This window comes from Ceratotherium simum, chromosome 5, assembly GCF_057802395.1.
Source record: "Ceratotherium simum simum isolate JZ-2026a chromosome 5, ASM5780239v1, whole genome shotgun sequence".
Classification (NCBI taxonomy): domain Eukaryota; kingdom Metazoa; phylum Chordata; class Mammalia; order Perissodactyla; family Rhinocerotidae; genus Ceratotherium; species Ceratotherium simum.
The window spans coordinates 34,969,702-34,995,228 of NC_141904.1; the positions used below are offsets into that span (position 1 = coordinate 34,969,702).

A 25,527-nucleotide genomic window follows, 5' to 3' on the forward strand; every position below is an offset into this window, starting at 1 on the left:
GGCTTTCTGGGCCAGATATGATCTTTGTTGCATGAATTTCTTACTTCTTTTTTTTAAACAATCCTTTAAAATTGAAAAAAACATTCTTAGCTCACAGGGCTGTAGAAAAACAGGACACGGGCCCTCAGGCCGTAGTTTGCCATTCTTTGCTGCAGAACATAAAAAATATGAGGGATATTGTCCCACATTACCAATCATTCATTCAGCTTCTACAACAAACATTTGCTGAGTACCATCAATGGCCTGTCCTGAGCCAGGTGCTGGGTATATCATGGTGATCAAAATAGACCTGGCCTTTCTCAACGTAAAGCTTACTTTCTCCTGGGAGAAAGCAGCAAATCGATTTATGATCATAAGACATCTCCTGTAGTTACAGACAAGTGGATACTGGAAGCAAACACATTCAGTGGATACTTCAGATGATAGAGGTGGGGTTACAGGGAGGGAACGTTGTTTGCTACTGTTGCACCTGAATATTATTTCATCTGTCCCCTTAATTTTACTCTCCAGGCTCATGCTTTGCTAGGCCACAGGGGCAGTCCATGCTTCTCCACAAGAGGTTTTTTGCAGTTCCAACCCTTTCTGTAATTGCTTTGTCCTGCCACCACCTTTCCTTTGCCCCGTTCAAGCCTCCCATGTGTGTAAGAATTCAGGTTTTCAAGAGGCAATCACCGAGTTGTTTCCTTTTCCTATTCTTTTTAATACATTAATGTATGTTTCCCCAAAATAGTGATTTTTTTTTCTCTTCATTGCTGAAATTCTGATGTTTGGGGGTTACTTTTCCAGGTTTTAGTGACACCAAATAGATTTAAGACCTCAGATTTTCGTCTAGAGTATAATCGGTGGAAGTTGGCGTTTCCATGTAGAACTTACCTTAAGAATAGGTAGTGAATCATATTAAACCTGAACACTCCAAATTGACGTAGTACTAGCTTCATTCCTTACTGTGCTTCGTTAAGGGATGGTATCAAATAGGATTTAGGTAATAGGTTCCCTTTGAGAGACCATGGTTATTCCCATTCCACCTGGACTGTATTCTCATCTCTTTTTTGCTCAAACACATACAGTAGGTGAAAACTGCCAACTGAATAATTGCAAATCCCTTCTCTGACGTGTCTGCTTCCATACCACCTACCCAGCCTTTTCCTTTCTATTCCCTTATGCAGAGTTATCAGTTTGGGAGAACTGCTCTTCCTCAGATAGGACTTATCTTCTTACTTCTTAACATAACATTCCTTCTACCCCTCATTAACTTTTTCCCATCCTTCATTGACCAACCCAAAGGCAATCCTTGCCACTCTGTCTTCCCTGTTTCTCTAAGCTTTTCCACACTCTACCAACACATAGATTGCAGCACAGATTTAGCTCTTCTCCTAGACTGCCATATATTGCTAGGCAATTGTATGCATGCCCTAATGCCTCTGCTGGGTTATAACTTCTTGAGGGCAGTGCTATACCCATAGTAGCACTCAGTAGTAGCACTCAGTACTGCTATGTTTAATGAATGAATCTAGCATCTGAGCGTGAAGCCTAGCATTCTTCCCCAATGGAGACAGCCTAGCATGAAGTTCTCACTGAACTATAACTACTTTTCATTGTCTCCTGCCCACTGAATGTTTCCATCCATGTCCTTCTTCCCAAGAGGAAAACTGTTTAACCAGAGCCAAACAAGCCAGCACATGAATCAAAGTTTGACATACAAGATATTGCAGTTAGGGGCCGGCCCCGTGGCATAGCGGTTAAGTGCGTGCACTTCGCTGCTGGCGACCCGGGTTTGGATCCTGGGCGCGCACCGATGCACCGCTTGTCAGGCCATGCTGTGGCGGTGTCCCGTATAAAGTGGAGGAAGATGGGCACGGATGTTAGCCCAGGGCCAGTCTTCCTCAGCAAAAAGAGGAGGATTGGCATGGATGTTAGTTCAGGGCTGATCTCCTCACAAAAAAAAAAAAAAGATGTTGCAGTTAGGTAGCTGGTGCTAAGGACTCTCCTCCACTAGCCCACGTGGCCTGCTTCAGTGGTCCAAGTCAGGGAACTGGCTGCATTTCCTTCTTTAACTTATCTCACCTTTGTAGTAATGTTTCCATTGTTGCTAGTAAGTATTCCTGTTCTAAGGAACTACAAATCACATGCACACTGGAAAGAGGAATACTGGGTGGATATAAGGTAACTGACTTCCAAAGAGACCCTTCCACAGACTCTTCTCTCCACCACTGATAGGCTCAGAGCTGATGTTTCAAGGTAGCCTGGATGTTGATCAGAACAGGACAGGTTGGAATGTAGAAAAGAGCAAAGACTATAGCAGAACCGTGGCAGTCTCTTTGTTTTTACCAAATATCACACATGCAAGCTTTTTGGAGGCAGGAACCGTCATTCTTTCTGTATTCCCAAAGCTTCCTGCAATGTCTTGAGCTTAGTTGACATTCACTAAATACTTTGTTCATTTATTCAACACTTAATGAGGAACTGATGTGTGCTAGGTACTGTTTACCTTAGTGAAGAGGAAAGACATGGTCCTTGCCGGCATGGAGTTCTCAGTCTGCTGGGGGTGGGGAAAGTAGAGAAAGACAGATATGAAACCAATAAGTGGAGTCATAGTTCTTTAATTTTCATTGTGCTAAATTGTCACATAGGGAAAATGTAGAGTGCTATGAGAATATAGAGAATAAAACATTTTTCCAAGTTTTCCTAGATTTCCTTTAGGGAGTGACATTTAAGCTGAAGTTTGAGGGAAAAGTAGGAGACACTGAATGGATGGCCAGAGGCAGGGAAGACTGGATAAGTGCACACTAACATCCATCCCTGGAATAAAAATTCCCAATACATTAATCACGAAAACTATGCAGATTTTAAAACCTACAGATGCCTCAGCTGTGAACCCACTTCCTCACAGTGCATACGTACTCATCCCAACTCCTTCTCTCCCTTGTTTTGTTTTCACATCAGAATATGCCACCAACAACCCCGACTTGTTGTTAGTCATATTCCAAGTGACAGGCATCAGCCTCCTGCCACCGCTAGGAATCGCCATCACCGTCATCATCACCTTCTACTGCTACCGCGTTCACCGGCAGCAGAAGCTGAGCCCATCCTGGGAGACCAGCAAGCCACGGAAGCTCATGGAGTTCAGCGAGCACCTTGCCATCATTCTGGAAGACGACCGCTCCGACATCAGCTCCACGTGCGCCAACAACATCAACCACAATACGGAGCTGCTGCCCATTGAGCTGGACACGCTGGTGGGGAAAGGTCGCTTCGCTGAGGTCTACAAGGCCAAACTGAAGCAGAACACTTCAGAGCAGTTCGAGACCGTGGCGGTCAAGATCTTCCCTTATGAGGAGTACGCCTCCTGGAAGACAGAGAAGGACATTTTCTCAGACATCAACCTGAAGCATGAGAACATACTCCAGTTCCTGACGGCCGAGGAGCGGAAGACAGAGCTGGGGAAGCAATATTGGCTGATCACCGCTTTCCACGCCAAGGGCAACCTACAGGAGTACCTCACGCGGCATGTCATCAGCTGGGAGGACCTGCGCAAGCTGGGCAGCTCCCTCGCCCGGGGCATTGCTCACCTGCACAGTGACCACACCCTGTGCGGGAGGCCCAAGATGCCCATCGTGCACAGGGACCTCAAGAGCTCCAACATCCTGGTGAAGAACGACCTGACCTGCTGCCTGTGTGACTTTGGGCTTTCCCTGCGTTTGGACCCGACCCTGTCTGTGGATGACCTGGCCAACAGTGGGCAGGTAAGTTAGACCTGGATCCCCCTTACCTTTTTCTGGCCCCTCTCTACCTCTTGATCCATATCTCATGCCTCTTGTCTCAAACAGCCCTACACTCTGGACCCTTGTCTAGGGAATCTAGCCAAAGTAGGGAGTCTACCCTGGGCATGCCCCACTCTTTCCTGCCAGCGTGCCTTTGCTGATAACAGCATTTCTCTTCCTGTTTCTTCAAATCCCCCCAATTCAGGACAGATATTTTTCTCCTTGAGTCAGTCCTCATTTCTCTTCCATTTGCAAATCATTTTTCTTTGCTTCAAGCACTGTTAGTACTTATCTCTGTTTTTTTTCGTCTCATCGTTGTACTCAGCCCTTTCTACTCTATACTATCGGTAGTTATATTGGTTTCTTTTTACCACTGTAGAAGGCAGTCTCCTTGAAGTCCAAATCCATGTGCATCTAGTACATGGTCACATCTAGCACAACGCCTTGAACAATGAAAGTGACCAATAAGTGTTTTTTGAGTGAGTGACGGACTGCGTGAAGGAACAGTTCCACTTTTGAAGCATCTCACAGATTGAAATAGAAATTTTTTTGGCTAAGGAGCTGTTGGAAAGTGACTAGAAATTTCCAAGACATCCTTTATGAATGATGGGTCCCCATGTGTTCACACACTGGAAGCTTGACTGTGGAATAGAGTGGAGTCTTGAGAGCACCCTTATTTTCTCTAACCAGGTGGAGGGATGTGCTCCTGAAGCATTTAGTTACAGCTCAGTCGGCCCTCTGGGTCCATGGCTGCACATGCGGTGTTGAGATAAACATGTTGAAACACAGACAGATTAATGTGCCAGGGTAGTGAGTCATGCAATGACCTGTGAAAAAGAAAACTTTCTTCTAGTACATGCCAATAAGAAATATTCCTTGGGATGATAATATCAACTCACTTGACCTTCTGTAGATCCTTGGGAAGATAGAACTTCATTGTTATTTAGTCAAGCTATACATGCTGCAATTTCAAAGAGTTAAGCGATTTCTTCCCCAGAAATATTTTTTCCTTTTTTTCTATGGATCCCAATGTTTTCATATTGTCAGTCATCGTCAAAATAAAATTACACAGCATGCCCATAAATTACAAAATGATCCAGATTTGGTCTTTTACTTTGGAAATACTTTCATACAATTTAATTTAGTAGAGATTTTATGAAATTATACCACACCCTTGGCACAGTAGAATGTGCCATGGGGTAAACAAAGAAGATTAAGACAGTCCTTAGGTGACCAAAACTAATGGCGATTATTACTATTATTATTATTTTCACCATAAATCTTGGAGTTTCAGGAATGAAAAATATTTAATTTGCAAAAGCAAAAATAAACATCTAAAATATCACAGATGTTGTCTCCTAGGTTATCTGCAAAGATATTATTGTATAATATGATGACATATATATCATGGGACTAGATAAGATAGCTCTAGGGTTTGGCATTTCCTTATTTTGGCATGATTTTGTTCATATTCTTTGAAAAGTTAGGGAGAAAACACCTATTTTTGAAAATAATTATATAAGCTGTGCCTTTCTGCGCCAGTCTCATTACTTAAAAGGTCATTGTTCGGGCCAGCCTGGTGGCGCAAGTGGTTGGGTGCATGCGCTCCACTGCGACGGCCCGGGGTTCGCCGGTTCAGATCCCAGGCACGCACCGACGCACCGCTTGGCAAACCATGCTGTGGCGGCGTCCCATATAAAGTGGAGGAAGATGGGCACGGATGTTAGCCCAGGGCCAGTCTTCCTCAGCAAAAAAAGAGGAGGATTGGCAAATGTTAGCACAGGGCTGATCTTCCTCACAAAAAAAAAAGATCATTGTTCTTTTTAAAGATCATCTGCTCATGTAGGGGACAAATATCAGCTATATTTTGAAAATAAAAATGCAGCTGGAATTAAATGATGGGCCTTAATGTCTGTTTTTCTTTAGGTCGGAACTGCCAGATACATGGCCCCAGAAGTTCTGGAGTCCAGGATGAATTTGGAGAATGTTGAGTCCTTCAAGCAGACGGATGTCTACTCCATGGCTCTGGTGCTCTGGGAAATGACATCACGCTGTAACGCGGTGGGAGGTATGTATGGACCACCATCATGGTGCAGTGGTGGACGCACCTTCAAAAGATGTCATGTTATTTGCTTCAAGCATGGTTCCAGGATTACAAAAGAGCTAACCCCACAATGAGAACTAGTTGAGATCTGGTAGTGCGCAGCCATTCCAGAATGATTTGGAATTATGCTAGAAAGCCTAGGTTTTTAAGCTGAAAGCTACATTTGGAGCATAAAGCTTTTTATCTCCTTTCTCGAAGTATAATTACTTTTCTCTTGATACTTCTCTCCACAAATATTTAAATATATGGCAAGAAATGAACACTAATAATATTTATAAGAATTATTTCTACTTATCAAATGGATAATATTATTCAGAAAATTGTCTGATTTTGGTTTCTTTTTGTATTTTAAGGTTTTTCAGAATTATAAGGTCCAGAGATGGATTTGACTTAAAATTTACTTTTATAGACCTGATTTTCCTTTATTGGGCAAAACAAGGAGAATGGTTTGATGTGTTTGTTTAGGTTTTGAAAAATCTAGTGAAGAGCAGTTATTGAGGAATGCAGTATTCTTTGGGAGTACAGGGAGGATGTCATTGTTTTAGAGACTATTGTCCCCTTATCTTCCCGGACATGAGAATGGCTGAGGTCTACGTGACTTTACGCTTTTCTGACTCCCCTTTCAGTAGTTTTCATCGGGGTCTTAGCGTTCACCTTGGAAATTAACGCATCCCAACCTGGTCCTGACTGGCTGCTGAATCAAGCCAAGCTAACTCCAATTTTATTTTCACCTCTTGGTTTTTTAATAATTTGAGACTTACAGAATTATTCCAAAAATAGTACAAAAAGTTTGCATATACTCTTCACCCAGCTTCCCGCTGTATTAACATCTTGCCTAAATCATAATACAGCTATTGAAAACTGGAAATTAACATTGGTACAATACTGATAATTAATCTATAGAACTTATTCAAATTTCCAAGTCCCCAGAAATGTCCTTTTCTGAAACAGGATCCAATCTATCCCATGTTCATGCCTCCTTAGTCTCTTTCAACTTGTGGCACTTTCTCAGTCTGTCTTTGTCTTTCATGACCTTGACACTTGTGAAGAATTTAGACCAGTTATTTTATAGACAGTCTCTCACTTTGGGTTTCTCTGATGTTTTCCCATGATTAAATTGAGATTGTGCATTTCGGGCAAGAGTATCACAGAAATGATGTTGAGCCCTTCTCAGTACCTCATATCAGGGTCACAAGACATCAACGTGCCCGATTATTGGTGATGTTCAATTTGGTCATTTGGTTAAGGTGGTGTCTGCCAGGCTTCTCCCCTCTAAAGATACTATTTTTTTCTACTTGTAATTAATATATATCTTTTGGGAAGGTACTTGACCTGTTTCTAAAGATACTAAATGCCTGTTTAATAAGGATGATAGGCCTATTTCTTATCATAATTTACCTGCCAATTTTAATATCCATCAGTAGTTCTTCCTGGCAACAATTATTACTGTAATGTTTGCCTAACAGTGATTTTCTGTTTTTGTTATCCCTTCTACATTTATTAATAAATATTCTGCTGTAAGGAAGATCTGCCCTTTCTCTCACCACCTCCTACTATTTATTCATTTGATTTTGTATTTATATCAGTATGGAGTTGTGGATATTTATTTTATTCTATGAGTCTCCAATATTATCAATATTTATTTTGTTGCTCAGATTGCCATAGCTTTGGTCACTGGGCCAAACTACCCAACATTGTGCTGGATTTGGTTGGCACTATTGCTGGCTCTGATTCTTCATCCTGTTTAGAACTTTTTTAGTGGACTCTCCAGGATGGGTCCAGGTCACCCCCTCCCACTCAGAACCTTGCTGCACCTTCACCTATATCCCTGGGTCCCTGCATGGGGATGGCATTTCCTGTCTAGCTGACACTGCTATTTTCTGGTTTCCTGCCTAAGATTTCTTCCCCCACAGCACTTCCAAAAGTAACTTGGTTTTTCCTTGCACAGTGAAATTTGTTTAAACAAGTTTCAGCCACTGAGAATGATTTTCTACTTGAAAGCTTTGACAGTTCTAAAATGAACCCTTAGACCAGTCTGAGTTGTGTAAGAGATGGTGCTATTGTCACTGTCAGAATAAATTTAGCTAGATTTTGGTATCTTTCCTATCCTTTCAAACCTATTATTCTATTAAGATGAGCTGAAGGTTGTGTCTTTGTCTTCCCCTCTGTCAGTGCAACGAGCTTCTTAAGGCCCTGGGTGAGCTCCCTGCTCTCATTGTTATCAATGACTGAAGCCCTTTCCTGTTGATATTTGCTGAGTGTGGAAGAATTTGGGCTAATGTTGAAGAACCGAGTTCACCAACTTTTACGAGGTCTAAAAACGGATACAGCATAAACAAGTTTTCCCAAGGAAGGAACAGGATCTCATTTGTTCAGCTAGTCTCCAAAAACCTTTCATAACCTTTAGGATAAGAACAGACGGCTTTTGGGGAACCGGAAAGAGGCCATCCCGGTTCTTTTTGTTTGATCTTAAGCCCACAGTCCTGTTTCTCCCATCTCCTCTCAGGCTGCAAAAACCAGTTTTATTTATCTGTCCTTACTTTGGTCCAACAGAAAGCCCTTGACTTGATTAAGTGAAGTGAACTCAGGTATTAAGCCCTTTCTTTTACCTTCTTTTGAAAGCATTGATTTTGACATCTTAAAAACCTTAAAGACAGATTTTTAGCCTAGTCTTAATTTCAGACTTTTATTTTACGTTTAAAGAAAGGTATATAAAGCCTGAAGATAGATATGTTCCCTCCTAGCTGTTGTAGAAAAACACATGAAAAGATCTTGCTCTCAAGAAGCATGTAGTTTACTAATGAAACAGATATTTATTTTTTCTCCTTTACTTTTTAAAAATTTGCATATGCAGACACATTTTCTTACCTTACAAATAAAAAAGATAATAATTCCATCTAGTTGATGTTAGGCTTTAATTTATAAGGTCTAAGAAACAAGGCAGGATGTAAAAGGGCTTTTTCTTAAGCTTAAACTTCTTTTCTGTCACAGAAATACAACACATGTAAGTACTGTTTTTCATTGACAGTCTCATTTCAAAAAGGAAATGTGGAATATGCTTACCTTAGTACGATAAATTATAGATCGATATTTTATTTCACAGCATAAGTCAACGAATATTCCATTCAGTTTATTCTGAGAAGCAGAACATTGAACTGAATGAAGTAGGATACTAAGCCTCAGGGGCAGTCTTGGGGGAGAATGGGAAATCCCAGCTTTCCTACCTGTAGGTGACTCCATTCTGTTCTTAGGGTTGAGCCCAAACTCTTCACATGGACGCTAAACCCGGCCCTTCTTGCCTCTCTAGGCTCACGTCCACACGGCACTCTCATTCTGCATTCATCATTCTGAACGTCCTTTAGGGCTCACCTCTAGGCCTTGTCTCGTGCCATTTGCTGGGAATGGAACACAGAAATAGACTGTTAAACAGGCAAATGCAGTTGGGTTGTGATTAGTGCTGCAGGAAGCTAAGTCAGGGGGCACAGGGGACTGAGTGCCCACGTCGGCTAACGGGAGCGCAACAAAAGGGTCAGGAATGAGAGTTAGGTCAGCTCTCGAAGGGACAGTAAGACTCAGGCATGTCCTCTTGAGTTCCTTCTTTATCAGCCAGGCTCTGCTCTGTGCAGAGCAGTGCAGGGAGACCCAAGAAAGAGACAGCACTGCCTGGAGAAACCTCACTCTTCTCAGGCGAGAAAATGCAAATGTGATAATAGCACCCTTCTAGCCACCTGGTACAGCTACTTGAGCACAGAATTCCACCTAGGAGCTCAAGAGATGGGTTGTCGTCATTGAAGAAAATGGTCAAAAGGGAAAGACTTTCTGATGGAAGAAGGTCTGGTCCACATGAGGAAAGCCACCAAGGAATAATAGCTACCATTAGTTGAGCACTTGCTTCATGGATCAGCTCATTTAATCTACCACGAACCCTTTGAAGTATGTACAATTATTAACCCCATTTTACAGATGAGAAAACTGAGGCTTCAGGGGATGGGAAAGTTGTGGAGACAGGAATCAAAGCCCTGCTGTCTGACTCTAGCCCACAGGCCCTAACTTTCCTAGTCCAGTGCTGACCTGACCAATGGAGAACATGTTTAATAAATGGCAGCCATGGTTACCATTATTATTATGGATGGGGTAGTCAATACTATTTTGTGCATCCTGGCCTTTGACTCAAAGGCTTTCTGGAAGTTCCTGGCAAGACAGTCACGTGCTTGAGGAACAGTCAGTGATAGCCTCACTTCTGCGAGTTTCCAAAGATTGACTTTCCCATCTTCTCTGGGTGAATCTCTGTTAACAGAATCACAAGGCTGTTAAATTCTGTAGCATGTTATAGGCTCAGTACCTTATAGTCTGAGATAACTTCCTTTTCCTTATTTCTCTGAAGATATAGTCATTCATTCATTCGTTCACTCAATAAGTATTTATTGAGTACCTATTGAGTGACAGACATTACTCAAAATGCTAAGGATATAGCAGTGGAAAAAGACAGTCTGTGTCCTCAAGGACAGGTCTAATAAAGAGCTAATATTCTAGAAAGACAGGTAATGAACAAATAGGTATATAATATAACATGGGGGGAGAGGTGGGTATGGTGATTTTAGAAAGAAAAATAACTCAGAGTTGGGGTTAGATAATGAAAGAGGGTGTCATTTCAGACACTTGGATCATCTGAAAGAATACAAAAGAAAAATTAAGAAAACAGGTCTTTCGGAGTTGTTTGAAGACAGAACAAGATAGAAGGAGGTGATTGGTGTGTTCCTGTTTTATGAAGAAGGAGAAAAGTCATGAAATCGCCATTCAGCAAGGGCAAACTCAGAGACTGGTTCTCTTTTACAAAGAAATCTCCGTGGGGCTTTCAGTTTGTTTGGTGTTCATGCAAATGTTTTTATTCCTTGGTGTGGTGTGTGGGAGGCGGTTGCAGGCGGGTCCCTTTCAGGCTCCCTTTGGCGAGCACAGCAGGCACACTATTCACGTCATCTCAGCCAAAACTGGCCCGCAAGCAGACCCACTTCCAAATCCCTAGCCATTTAGGCCTTTGACTATAAGCTGACGCACAGCAGCCTGCCGAGCAAGTATTTAGCAAGAGGAGAAACACAGCCCCAAGAACAGCTCCGGAGCATATTGTCAGCTCGCTGCCGTCCTGTGAGACAGACAAAAAGTACAAATGAATCAGAAGGAAAAGAAAGGGAGAAAAACAAAAAAAGAGGGGTGAGAGAGAAGGACTGAAGAGAGGCTAGGATTAAAGAACTTCGTTTTCCTGAGTGTCGGGGGAGGATCATTTGAAAGGCAGATATAAAAACTCAGGAGTACGGCTTCGGGGAAGACTGTCAACAACTTTGCTGCACTGTTAAGTAGGAACTGGAGTCCAAACAACAGCTGTGTACCAGATGCTGACTTTCAGGGGAATGTCATTGCTGTCCCAGAGACTTGCCCTCTGAGTGTTGCAGAGCTGGGAATTCAGACGCAAGCATGGTCTCTCTTAAGAGTCTTCTGAGAGAAATGGAAAGAAGCTACAAGGGCCCCGGAGAAGGGGTGGCTTTCATGACTGAATATATTGTGGGGAAGGCAGGGGGAGGGGTGTTGGAAAGAAGAGCAGGTTGTTCTCAGGCAGTGAAATAAAGAAGTTTCTAGGAGAGATGTTTGAGGCACACAAGGAGATCCTGAGGTGTTCGGCCTAAGTACACCTGGCAGGGAAGCAGTCTGAGGTGAGACAGGGACTTGGTTTGAGTAAATAATTCTGCTGTGTGGGCATCTGCCTTGGCTTGGGTGTCCCAGACCCTGGAACAAGAATTTGAGTGTAAGTAGTTTATTGGGGGAGAAATCTCAGGAAATGCCAGTCAGAGAACAGAAAAGTGAGTCAGGAAAAGGAAGGAAGCCAATAAGTGGTGTGTTATCAAGCAGGTCACTACTGTGGACAACTGGAGCATAATCCTGCTGGGGACCCTGCAGCGTCACACACGCACCTCAGCATCACACCTCCCGATGCACCAGGAAGCTGGGTGTTTATCTTCCAACTCCCATCTGTCTTTGGTTGAGGGCTGCTCCTGGGGCAAGTTTTGGGAGGGTGAACTCCATCCCAGTGTGCCCAGCCTGCCCGGGCGTGGGAAGGGCAAGTGCAGAGGGTTGTGTGGCCAGCGGTCCTATGGTAGTATCCTGAGTAATGATGCAGGGCATGTGTGACTTCTCTTATTTTGTGGACATAGAAATCAAGGCACAAAGTGTTGACATCTCTTTTCCAAGTCCTCATATCTAGTTTATGATGACTCCAGGACAAACACAGCTAATAATACCCCTGCTTATGGTGCGTATTGTTAGCCCTTTAAGTGCTAAACTCAGTCTTACTCTCTAAGCTCTTGGCTTTTTTTCTTAAAGGCATTTCTAAAGTTTTTTTACAGATGGTTCTTATTATAGGTTAGCCAGGTATAACACTCTCTGAACTAACCCCACTCACCCCTTAACTTGCTTTCTCTGCACTTCTTCACAGAAGGAAGCCCTGAGCCTGGGTACCATTTGATTAAATGCATAAAGAGGAACTCTAGAAAATACTGCATTAATTCTATTGCCAACCGTGCCCTGATCTGGTGTCTGTGGTGTAAAATGCGACAGTCTCGTTTTCCCCCACTTCCACCGCCACTCATTTCCCCTGCTTCCCTAAACCCAGGGTGGACAAGTGTTTGGGTTTAGTGTCAGTAAATGACAGCAGCTAAGGAGAGTGCTGCTGTTTGTAATCGGTGCTTTTTTGCCTAGCTTGTTTAGAAATTACAAACCATAACCATCCACTAGGACCCATAAGGTTCGCCTTCTCGGGGTCATAAGATAGGGAGGGCCTAGCCAAGGCAAGGAGGGACACATTAGTCACATTCATGATAGGCAGTCTCCCACCTGGGGCTGCCCCGGCTGTGCTTATGCTGATTGGAGGAGACAGAACTCACTAAACTACTTGGTAGAGAAGAGAAAGCATGAAAGCTTCCGAAAAAGGCAAAGCCACTTTGTCAGAGTGACAGTAATACAGTATGCAGTTGTGAATGCTCTTCCCGGAATCCAGTGCGTTCTTTGGCGTCAGTTTTCTCAACTGTAAAGCGGGGTGTTGGATCACGTCTCTGAAGGCTCTTCAGTATTCTCTGTCTGACTCATTTGAAACCCTTAAAATATGTTTAATTACTTTAATAACTTTATTAATTTCCTCTGTCAAGATGCAACTCATATTCCCTGCAAAACATGGAAAGCAATGCTGCTCCAAGTGTGGTCTGTGGAAGGTGCTGGTCCTCAAACTGGTTGTTTCAGATTTGTGATGTGATGAGGACAGAAACCAAGAGCAGGTGTTTAGTATCTTTAATAGTAATTTGATGTTGCCACAACCACCAAATGGGATTCACTTTTCTTGTAATTCATTTCTACAGTGTTTTACCAAAGCCTCAGTCCCCAGTGAATTTTGGGCAAAACACCGGGTCTTTTATGAAAACTAGATTGAGAAGTGCTTATTTATAAATAATAAGGGAAAAATTTAACTCACTTGTAGTCCCACCATTCAACCTAAGCCACTTTTGTGAAAGAAACTAGGTGTAGGAGTGGGAGAGAGATTAGCTTTTCTCTATATCCATTTATTTAGTAATTTCGTAGTTTTAATCACATGCATTTTCTAAAATAAAACTATTTTAAGCACCAACATGAAAAATAAATAAATAGGGATAAAAGATATGCAGTTTGGACCCTGCGATTTTGCCTAAGTGGATTAAGCATCTCAGCCTCTAGATGCCTGAAACCAAGGGAAGAAAGTTCGAGTTGCAAAGTCCCAGCCACCAACTTTTTGCCCGTCACCAACTCTGCTCGATTCTGCAGTGCTGTCTGGGTTTCGGTGCATGAAGTTCCCTCCTTGGAAGGACCATCAGTGCCCACCTGGCTGGCAGAGGCTTCTGCCCACTTACCGCCTCTTCAAGGGTTCAGGCTTCCACCCAGGTGCCTGTGGCCTCCTCCTTCAGCTGAGTCAAAGTGAATGTCCGGGGTATTCTGAGGGACTCTGAGAAGAACTAAGGAACAATCAGGAAATGGCCTCCAGGAAGGAATGGCCTCCAGTATAATGTGTGTCGGTGATCATCCTCCATGTCCTAATGGAGTCCCCAAGAATGGCATTGCCTTAGCCAGAAAAGGGAAAAAAAAAAGGCGTCGCTGCCTGAGGGTGCTTTTCATGACTGCCACAATCAAATATCAAAGCTGGTGACTGAGGGGCAAATGGACCCACACTGCCAAGCATTAGGTCATCTTTATACACATGGGGCATGATAAAAAAAACTGGATGGGAGTAGGATATTCAAAATGAGGGAGAAAAGCAAAGAAAGAGCAATTGTAAAAATACATAATAAGACAAAAAGCAAACTTAGCTGTTTTGGAAAATATATATTAAATAAATGTGACTTTTCCCAGGAGTTAAAGAAAGGTCAGCTTAAAATGTGCATACACAAGAGACTACTTTAGTATTAAGGGATTGGAGTATGCCAGTTTGGCCAAATGATCACCCCAGACTTGTCTATTTTAAGCTTAGAAGGAGGCAGGAGATTCATGGATTCATACTCTCCTAATCTGGCTCAGGGAGTCAGTCCCTTTTCCTGCTCCTTTCAGACTACCCTTGACTTCCCTTGCCTATGTAATCTCCCACAAGTCAAAGATGGGAAGCAGATTTCATACCCTTGGGAATACTAGAGAATCTCACAACCTCCCAAGGTTTTAAGAAAAGTAGGAAGTAATCCAGTTAAAATTCTCTTTGCTCTGGGAAAGGACTGTTGCCTTTGTCTTCTTTTCCACAGGAACATTTATTACTTTTTCATTAAGCAGAAAACATTCCCACACCTCATGCCCAGTGCCGTTCTCTCCCAACTCTCCCCCATACCCTATGGAAGCCTGCTTTGGTCCATGCAGAAGTTATGAAATTAAAGTAAACGCTGTGGTTTATGTGACTTTGAAGATTAGGACTTGGAACGAAATAAATTGGCCCCGGGTTATAATCTCAACTACGAAGACTTTTTCTTTGTTCTCAAAGAATCTCAGCCGTGAGATTGACACCTGGGATTGATTCTGATCCTGGCATTTTCCTCCCCTCATTGTGGTCACCCCCTCCCCCTTCTGAGCATTGCATTCGCTGTGCTATGGAAATTGTCGATGGGTTAGTACTTTCAGTTTCTCGAGAAGAGGCCACATCGAGGCTTCCTCAGGGTGGCTTGCGACCATGGTCAAATGGCGTAGCTTAGCTGAGAGACAGACCTGGGGAGAAAGGAGAAAGCACTTTCTTGGCAGCTGTCTTAGACCAGCTTTACTAGAAGTAGAATCTGACACAAAGATTTTTGCACAATGATTCATTGAGGACAAGGTCTCAAGAGAAGGGAGTAAGAGAAGCCGGAAGGGGAAGGTCAGCAAACCAGTAGTTTGGGGAGAGGTCTAGCCTCAGCCTGATCTCGAGCTCTGGAGCATTGATTGCACCACAGTTATCCCCTCCAGAGGCAAGAGGGTTAGACTGTGAAGACTCCCACATTCATTTGTCATTAGCTAAAGGCTGCCCCTGGGGGTAAGACTGTCATGTTCCAGAAATCTCCAGGCCAGGCAGCTCCCATCAGCCAAGAGCAGGCCTCCAGAGAAGGATGAAGGTGTGAGCCCTTAGGACTCACCACCTGCAGAGCTGGGGTCAGTGCTCTTGGCTTGGTAAAGGGGATGTAGGCAGGGCGCCAACCGCATCTGCTACAGCTGCCAAAACAGTTGGAAATGGAGAGTCAATGGCCTGATACATTATCTAAGGAGCAATTTATATCATATACAAATGCTATCTATTATATTATATGGTGTGTATACATACCTCAAGGCATGGCACTAAGAGGGCATCCTATTTGATTAGATTGGATTTCAAGATAACTCTGAAGGGCAAAAAGGTCATTCAATTCAGCCCTTTTATTTCACAGAAGAGAAGAATTAGGTCAGAGTAAACCCTTATTGGGAACCAGCTCTGATTCTCAGTCCTCTACTTTCGCTTGAATTCAACCCAACTCATAATTATCGAATGCCTACTATGTATAAAGCACAATTTTAGGCACTGAGCAGGGAATTGCAAGACACAAAACTCAGCCTCTGCTTGGGCCTTAAGAATTTATAGGCTGATAGAAGATAAGAGAATGAAAGAAAAAAAGAAGAATATTATGCATATCAAAATTCAAATCTCACCCCAAGAACAGTATGGATTAAGGGCTGTGGGCACTTGAAGGCAAATGTGAACGTACAAAAGGATGGTATGTGCTTGTCTCGATGTAATGGGAGGCCTTCATCCCACATTTCCCTATATTTCAAACTGCGGAAAAAGAAAATATCCCACTAGCTCTTCTATTTGGGCAAGGCTGAAGAGATAAATATGCAGATAGGGTTCTAGGAGAGGGGGAAAATAAACTAACAAGAACAAGCCATCCCTTTTCAAAATGTCATTTTGCCTTGAAAGCTTCTTCAATTCTTAGCCTGGAAGGGCAAAGTATTGAAAGTTTTACTCATTAAACAAGATGATTTTGAAGCTAAAGGTCAAAGGTCCTACTACTTTAGAGAAAAACCCCTTTCAGCTCCGACATATTTTAGTACTGGAGTGTTTTCTGTCTTTTAAATTGTCCTGTGCCACACTGATGTGTATATTGGTCTGCCCATTTAAATTAGTGTTGTTTTAAAATTCACCCAGAGTTTATGCACTGCCACTTTGGACAAGATCTAAGATTCATTCATTCATTTGTTACTCAACAAAGCATTTATTGAGAGCCTACTGTATGGGATGCCCTGTCATAGGTGCTAGGAATATAAGAATGAGAAAGGGACTCAGAACCTGCCCTCAAATGCTCACAGTCTAGTTAGGTGAGACAAACAGGTGATTATGTTAAAATAAAATACATGCTGAAATAGAGCTCTGCTCAGAACATCTAACCAAGAATGGCTTAGAGGATGTTCAAGGAAGTTTCCGTAAAGAAATTGACCTTAGTTGAAAGCCGAAGCCCTAGTGAAGGGTTACATCATCCTGTTATTTTCTTTATAGTATGTATCATTGAAGGAAAATTATCTTTTAATTATTTATTTATTTATTTATTTTTCCCCCAAAGCCCCAGTAGATAGTTGTATGTCATAGCTGCACGTCCTTCTAGTTGCTGTATGTGAGATGCGGCCTCAGCATGGCTGGAGGAGCGGTGCGTGGGTACGCACCTGGGATCCGAACCTGGGCCGCCAGTAGCGGAGCGCGCACACTTAACTGCTAAGCCACGGGGCCGGCCCAGAAAATTATCCTTTAAATCTCATTTGTTGATGTTATTGTTCATCTGTCTCTTCTGGCATCCCACTAAAACAGCGTTTCTGAACTTTTTTTTTCATCATTGCTGTCGTAAGGAGCCTTTTAGACATTTTTTTTTAATCACCACTCCTCGTGAATTTTTTTCCCCATGGTAAAACATGCATAATATAAAATTCACCATTTTAATCATTTTTAAACCAGCATTTTCACTAGCATTAAGTACATTCACAATATTGCTCAACCATCACCATTATGCATTTCCAGAACTTTTTCATCTTCCCAAACTGAAACTCTGTAAACATTAAACAATAACTATCCGTCCCTTCTCCCCCAGCCCCTGGAAACCACTATTCTACTTTCTGTCTTTATGAATTAGCCTATTCTAGGTACCTCCTGTAAGTGGAATCATGCAATATTTGTCTTTTTGTGGCTGGCTTATTTCACTTAGCATAGTATTTTCAAGGTTCATCCATGTTGTAGCATGTGTCAGAATTTGGTTCCTTTTTATGGCTGAATGTCCTCTTGAGATTTTAACACCACATATTGAGTCTGTTTATGTACTGTGCACCTTTGTAGGGCCATAAACCATTGTAATATGTAAGATTTTTCCACTTCCCAAGAACCATTTTGCCCCCTTGGGGCAATGTCACCCCGTTGAGAATGGCTGTGTTAAAATGTAAGCTCTGTGACCTTATTGGTCTTGTTCTCCACTCTGCCCCCGGCTGTTAGCACAACACCTCGCACATAGCAAGCGCTCAACAGTCATTTGTTGATGCTTCTCAAGCTCCTTCCACAACCACTCCTTCCTTTATTTTAATCTACTATTATTAAAAATTGCTCTTAGAGAATCGCAGATGTATCTTGACACTCAGTGCCTCATGCTGCCCAGCCAGATTCAACATGCTCGTTTCCCCCGGCTGCACATACCCTTCTCAATGGCCCTGTGTTTGCCTGCTTTCTTAACAGAAGTGAAAGATTATGAGCCTCCATTCGGTTCCAAGGTGCGGGAGCATCCCTGTGTCGAAAGCATGAAGGACAATGTCTTGAGAGATCGAGGACGACCAGAAATCCCCAGCTCCTGGCTCAACCACCAGGTGAGGAGTGGCTGTTTTGAGGGGTGAATAAGATTCATCTGGGTAACCTCTTAGGTAGGAGAGAATTCTGGGATATTGGGCTTCAATCTGAGGGCAGGTCCCTTTGTGTTCTGTGATCCTGTCAGGTTTTGTTTATAAAGAAAATTTCAGTGCAGTGGGATGAGCCTGTTATTGTAAGTTCAACCAGTAGGTAGATACAACATTCAAAGAGGGCTCACAAATAATCGTTTGAAAGGTGTTTGTCACGTTGTTCAAGCCCCTTGGTTTTGGGTTAGAATATTTGTTTGCAGCCTCTGCCACTCACTGCCAAGCCTTTACATAGGGAGTTTATGTTTTCTTCCCTTCTGGTTCCAAATGTTTTCTTCTGGGAATCTTCAGCTCTGGAAGGAAATAGTTAGCAGAGGGAGGAATAAGCAGAGTTTGTCAGCCAGCTGGACTGAGAGCGGCTGCGGTGTGCTCGAGGTCACGTACGGGCTGTGCACACAGAGTTGGGAAAGAGGAGGCCGGCTCCTCGCTCTGAAATGAAAGAAAGCAAAGAGGAATAGGAACATGCAAGCGAACAAACAGGAAATCTGTTGGTTTGGAACATTCTAAAGACTTCTTAATTTTTCTTTTCAAGAAATGGTAGCTAAGGCCATCCAGAGCAGGGCAGTGGTCTGGCCTTATAGGGAGACCTGTCCCAATTCTTTGTTGGGGGGCATTTTGATGTGGACAATGGTCAGAGGAAAAGAAGAAAGCGATAGTTTGTGAGAGGGAGACGTCTCTCTGAGACACCTGGGAAAGAGCCATGAATGAAGAATGAGACAGAACAGTGTACCCCTATTTCACTGACCAAACTGTTCTTTCTACTGAGTAGAACCTTTTATTGCCTCCTTTGGATGAAGTCTCTTATCCAGCGAAGGTTGGGGCTAAGTCATAGGTTTTCCTAAGGGCAAGGCAAATTCAGATAAGAAACACAAACAACAAATCAGGCGCAATCGGGAAGACAGATGGAGCAGGAAGCCTGGTCTGTGCCAATCCTGGCCTGGAGCCGCTTCGGCGGACAGACCCTGAGGAAGTCAGGGCAGAGCATGAACCAGGCCTCGGTAGCTCAGGGCTTCCCCAGGGTTTCAGGCAAAGCCCCTTTGACTCTGAAAATGCAAGACTGTTTTGCGATAACTCTGAAATCAGCAGGCACTCGTGTTGTTTCTCTAAACTCTGTTGCCTCCTCCGCTGTACAGTTCTTGTAATGAAGCCATTATTCATGATGATAAAATTCTGGAAAGAATTTACATAATACATTTTTTCTCTTAATGAGATTTGTTGCCCTATTGATTTCAAGTTAATGCTTAATATTTAATTTAATTTACTGCCTGTAATTACAGTGCCAGAATAAAATAAATGTTACTTGTGTACCAACAATAATACTCCACTCTTAACGGGGCCATCAATCAATACCGTCGATTAGGTGAATTATACAATTAATGCAACATCATGAACTCACAGGGCGGGAAGGGAGGGAGAGGCTCCTAGGTGTGTTGGGAAAGTTACTGGTAGTAGATGGTGGGCAGGAAAAGTGCTGGCTCTCAGGGCAGTGTGGGGATTTATCTGTCCCACCTCGGCCACCGGTGTGAGGGATTGCTGGTGACAATGTTGAGCTCCTAATTGGCAGGAGCACACTCAATTGCCACCTATTGGGCTATCTGTTTAAGCCCTGCCTGCTTTATTTTCAAAAGGGACTTGAGATGATAACAAAAATATATGCAATGGAAAATAAAAGTTAAGGCCGTGAGAGAAGACCCTTGCCACCATACTGGGCAGCGTTTCCTGGATGGGCCCTTTGAATGGGGCCTTTGTGAGGTTAGGTTGAACTCTCTGAAACAGTCTAGAGTTAAGCACTTCTGATCTACAAAGAGAGCTATTTCATGGGATCCAGCCTCATGTTGTTGGAGAGGAGTGGGGCATAACAGAGGGCATCCTTGGCAGCTGTTGGAGTCTGCTGCTGAATTACTCCCCAAAACATGTGGACTTTACAAAATGAAACCAGACTAATGCCTGGCCTTCACTCTGACTAGGGTATTCAGCCCCGTTTAACTAGAAATGTGTATATGATTCTGACTATAAGACACTCTGAAAAAGGCAAAACCACAGACAGAGTAAAAAGATCTGTGATTGGTTGTCAAAGGCTCAGAGGGGAAGGAAGGAGGGGTGACTAGGTGGAGCATGGAGGATTTTTAGGGCAGTCACCTTATTCTGTGGGATACTGTAATGGTGGAACCACGTCATTATGTGTTTGTCCAGACCCATAGCGTGTACCCTAATGTGAATGATGGGCCTTGGTTGCTAGTGCTGTGTCAATGCTGGTTCACTGATATTAACAAATGTACCACACAGATGCAAGTTGTTGATGGCCAGGGAGGTTGTGCGTGTCGGGGGAGGGGGTATGTGGAAACCCTCTGTACTTTCGACTCAATTTTGCTATGAACCTAAAACTGCCCTAAACGGTAAAGCCTAAAACTGCTCAAAAAAAAAAAAAAAAATAGGTGTGAAATGGTATTAGGGGCCACTTCATGAGAGTTTTCAGGTATTTGGGATGCTACTGTACCCCAGAAGCCTACTGGAGGGTCCTTGGGTTGTCTCTCCGTTTCACAACTTACTGTGATCAGATAGTACCAGAGCGAATAGGTGCATGTGGTTTCCAGAACAGTGCACAGCCACCTGCACAGCCACTTCTTACCACATGCAACAGGCTGGCCTCAGACAGTGAGCGGTCATGTTAAATGCGCAGGCTCTTCCGCACCTGGCCTGCACTGCAGGCACCAGGTCAGCAGGCAGCTTTGCCCTTCGTGGAGCCCACCGACCCACCAACTCAGAGCCCCTGTGGACTTGTCTCCCTCTGCAGGGCATCCAGATGGTGTGTGAGACTCTGACCGAGTGCTGGGACCACGACCCAGAGGCCCGCCTCACGGCCCAGTGCGTGGCGGAACGCTTCAGCGAGCTGGAGCACGTGGACAGACTCTCGGGGAGGAGCTGCTCTGAGGAGAAGATCCCCGAAGACGGCTCGCTGAACACTACCAAATAGCTCTGCCAGAGCAGGCTGGGCCACGTCCCAAGAGGCCGCCCCTGTTGCCAAAGAACAGAGGCAGCAGGAAGCTGCCCCTGACCGATGCTTCCTGGAAAACCAGGGGGTCACAATGAACTCCCCTCCCTGTGAGCTGTGGGGCTGAGCAGAAACAACAGCAGCAGGGAGTGGGTGACATGAAGCATTCTATGCCTTTGACGTTGTCATAGGATAAGCTGTGTTAGCACTTCCTCAGGAAATGAGATTGATTTTTACAATAGCCAATAACATTTGCACTTTATTAATGCTTGTATATAAATATGGAATAGCTATGTTTTATATATATCTATATATGTCTATATCTATATATACAGCCATACTCTGGAAAGAGACAAGGGAAAAGATCAAATATTCCCAGGAAGTTGGTTTGATTGGAGAGCTCCAGAGCCAAGCGCAGAAGGAAGGGATCCGTGCCAGCATTAGCGCCTCACCATCGCACAGGCGATGGTTCTCTTGACTCCGCAAGAGGGGGTTGGCGTTAGGAGGGAGGCTCTGTGTCTCAGAGCCCGCTATGGCCACATTGCACTTGCTTTTGCAAAATGATAATTCCCTGCACGTGGGTCCTCTTCTGGCCGCAGAGCTAACTGTAGTCACACTGTTTGGGGACCGGATCGTGGGATTCCTGTGTGCCATTGTTTCTCCTGGACTTTTTCTCCTGGACTCTCCAAGCCTCACATCTGGTTTGTGAACCACCTTCCTCAACTAGCTCAGAAACTCTGTCTATCTCTAATAGCTTAAATGTTTTGAGCCCCATTTTTTACCTTCGCAGCTGCAGAAAAATCAGAAGGACAAATTTCTCCACCCACCAGTTGCCACACCTTCTACTAATAAGAAACTGTTCTTTTCTTAAAATTTCCCCCCTGCAGCTATGTTACCATTCTCCAACTCGCTGCCCTTCTCCTTTTCCTAAAAGGTAACAAATCACCCCTCCAGGGTTCATTGTGTTTAATTTTTCCTCACCCTCGGTTCGAGTTGCTAGCTTTCTATGCAAACACCAGTAGGTTCCATCTTCCTGGGCCCCTGAATGCCCAAGTACATTTTGGCCTGGTGGAGAGGATTTGAGCTGCACAGCACTGCCACGGTCAGGAGCGTTTCCTCGGGCACAGTGAACATGTGTTTTGCTTGGCCAGCATAGTGTTTCACAAAATTGAGCCACTTTTTAAATATTTGGAGATTTTGCAAAAAATCTGGATCCCCAAGTGAGAATAGACAGCAGATGTTTTCCAGTTCTTTCCAGTCTGCATCTTTCACAAAATGAAGATGTGGACACACTTAGAAAGCTGCTTCACTTCTCACTGTAAATATTTGCATTTTCTGCCCACCCCCACCGCCGTCTGGGAATTAACATACCCCTAACCAGGGTCCCTTGTAAGAAATGTGTGTTGAATCAGTCATTCTCTGGCTATACGTGATTTTGATACCGTCCCTCTACCCGATCCGGTGTTAGGGTTTGAAGTCGGCCTTTTTTTGGACTATAGGGGACCTCCTATAAATGGTCCCAGTTAACTCAAGTCTCTTGCTTACATGCCCCTCCAAATGGTCCCAGTTATCTCAAGTCTTTCCTCTCTGCATTGGGGAGGGGAGCCCTTTACTCCAAGAAGCTTTCGTCATGGTTACCGGTCTCTCCGTCATACCAGCCTTTCCAACCTTTGCAGAATTTGCCAGCGGGGCCTTGAATGTGGGACAGTAGTCCCATTCGCAGTTAGGAAATCTGTGTCCACATGGACAAAAACAAAGAATGAGCTTTAATACTCCATAGGAAACTTGTTAATCCACAAACAAGTGTGAATGCTGCAAATAATCTCTTTTTAAAAAATGTTTTTGAAGCTACTTATTTTCAGCCAAATAGGAATATTAGAGAGGGACTGGCAGTGAGCAAATCAGCTGTTTGGATTTGGGAAGGTCTCATCTCATTGGGGTTTTAGCAAACATGCTGAAGTTTGGAATTAGGTAGAACGTTTAGGCACCCTGTTCAGTGGGGGTGGGCTGAGAGAGTTAAGGACAGTTTGGCTGCAATACCATGGACGTGCCCAGAAATTCTGTGCACCTTAGGGCTTGTTGACACCATCCCAATAGCTGTTGCTCATTGACCTCTAGTGGTGAATTTCTAGAATACTGGTCCATTAATGGGCTCTTCCAAGATTCAAAAGAGCTTTGTAACTTCTGAGTCATCATCTGCATAAACTGGAATGTAGTATCAGACGATACTGTGGCTTGTTTTGTTTGTGTTTTTTTTCTTATTCAAGAAAAAGACCAAGGAATAACATTCTGTAGTTCCTAAAAATACTGACTTTTTTTTTACTACTATACATAAAGGGAAAGTTTTATTCTTTTATGGAACACTTCAGCAGTACTCATATATTAAAATAGGAATGTGAATGCTATATACTCTTTTTGTATCAAATGTCTCAAGCACTAATTTTCATTCTATGCATTGTTTGTCTTTTATATAAATAAAATGTTTATTAGATTGAATAAAGCAAAAATACTCAGGTCAGCTTCCTGCCTCCTGTTCCTGTCCATAGTAGCTAAGCCTATTTGCCTCACTTGGTTATTTTGCAGTTTAGGCAGAAAAAAATCACAAGACAAATCCTCTCCGACTTTTCCGTATTCACTGTCTTCATCAACTAACAGTTTCAGGTCTTTTTTTTTTAATTTTTATTTATTTATTTATTTCCCCCAAAGGCCCAGTAGATAGTTGTATGTCATAGTTGCACAGCCTTCTAGTTGCTGTATGTGGGACGCGGCCTCAGCATGGCCAGAGAAGCGGTGCGTCAGTGCGCGCCCGGGATCCGAACCCGGGTTGCCAGCAGCGGAGCGCGCGCACTTAACCGCTAAGCCACGGGGCCTGGCCCTCAGGTCTTTTTTTAAGAAAAGCAATCACTGCAGATGTTCAATAATATGAGATGCCGCGGGTGCTGTTGGTGGCCTGCTCCTTATGCTGGGGCCCTGGCATGGTGCCCGCCTACCTCTCCCTGCCACCGTCTTAGCCTGTCCCCACGGTGCAGTCCCAGGAGCTGCCCCCATCCACATGACTGCTTCTTCTAGGGCTTGGCTCAGCCAAAGCTGCTGCTAAGAGCACATGTTTCTTATACTTTCTCCTTTTCTCACTCTAACAGGCTGTTGACTATCTTTTTGACTCCTGCCAGGTATCATGCTTCCTCCCTCTTCCTTTCTACTCAGCCACAGCATCCCTCTTGGGGCTTCTAATTGGCTTGTCTACGTCACCAGATGAATGTGCCTTGAGCACTTAGCTCCAGGTCATTGCTTGCCGGCTTTCTTGTGACAAAGTGTATGCGATTTTCTGCCCGATCTTTGAGCTCCCTGTTTTGGAATCTGAGAGATTCTGTGGCTTCTTCTGAGTTACCACCTGGGTTCTAAATAGTTAAGGTTCTAAATAGTTATATAGTAGCGCCTACATCAGGGCTTCTAAACCTCAGCGCTACTGACATTTTGGTTGGATGATTCTTTGGGGAGTGGGCCTGTCCCGTGCGTTATAGACTGTGTAGCAGCATTCCTGGCCCTAACCCACTAGATACCAGTAGCACCCACCCCACACCTGTGACAACCAAAAATGTCGCTAAACATTGCCAAATGCCTCCTGGGAGACAAAAGTCACCCTCAGTTGAGAATCAGTGAGATAGATGGTGTGGTCCTGTACTCCTATGGGCATTAGTTGTAGTCGTATCTTAATTAGTAGGTTGGCAATTTTAGCGGTTACTAATTTTAGTGGTTACCTGCCCGTCCACTTACCAGCTATGTGACCTGGGCAAATTACTTAACCTCACCATGCTTAGTTTAATTTTGTATAAAATGGAATTTTACAGGCCTCATCCTATACAAGATACTGTTGTGATAAGGAATACATGCAAAACTTGGGGAGTTGTGTCTTGAACTTGGAAAGCCTTCAGTACATACTGGCCAATATTAAGTTGGTTTAGTATGTCCAGGGTTGCTTTTGCAAAGAGGCAGATTTTGAGGTAAATTCTAGAAAGCATTAACAACACAGAGGAGAATGAGGCACATACTACAGGCCTATAGAACAGGAAAGTTCTGTCCTGTGTGAGCATTAATAATCTGAGAACTCTCATTCACTGAGTACCTGCTGGGTCATCCGATTTAATCCTCCACTAGCTCCGTGTGCCCATCTACAGAGGAGAAATAGAGAACTC

At 43.6% G+C, this 25,527-nt stretch overlaps 1 protein-coding gene across 2 annotated transcripts in view; it reads left to right on the forward strand.

The window, feature by feature from the left end:
- Positions 1 to 23,852, forward strand: part of TGFBR2 (transforming growth factor beta receptor 2) — a 105,262-nt gene extending 81,410 nt beyond the window's left edge. For both annotated transcript variants that reach the window (XM_087430662.1, XM_087430661.1), the window contains exons 6-9: positions 2,944 to 3,743; positions 5,688 to 5,829; positions 18,128 to 18,255; positions 21,137 to 23,852. In XM_087430662.1, coding sequence (XP_087286788.1) covers positions 2,944 to 3,743; positions 5,688 to 5,829; positions 18,128 to 18,255; positions 21,137 to 21,316 — 1,250 coding nt within the window. In that variant the 3' untranslated portion in view covers positions 21,317 to 23,852. The remainder of the gene's footprint in view (positions 1 to 2,943; positions 3,744 to 5,687; positions 5,830 to 18,127; positions 18,256 to 21,136) is intronic.
- Positions 23,853 to 25,527: the final 1,675 nt, after the last annotated feature.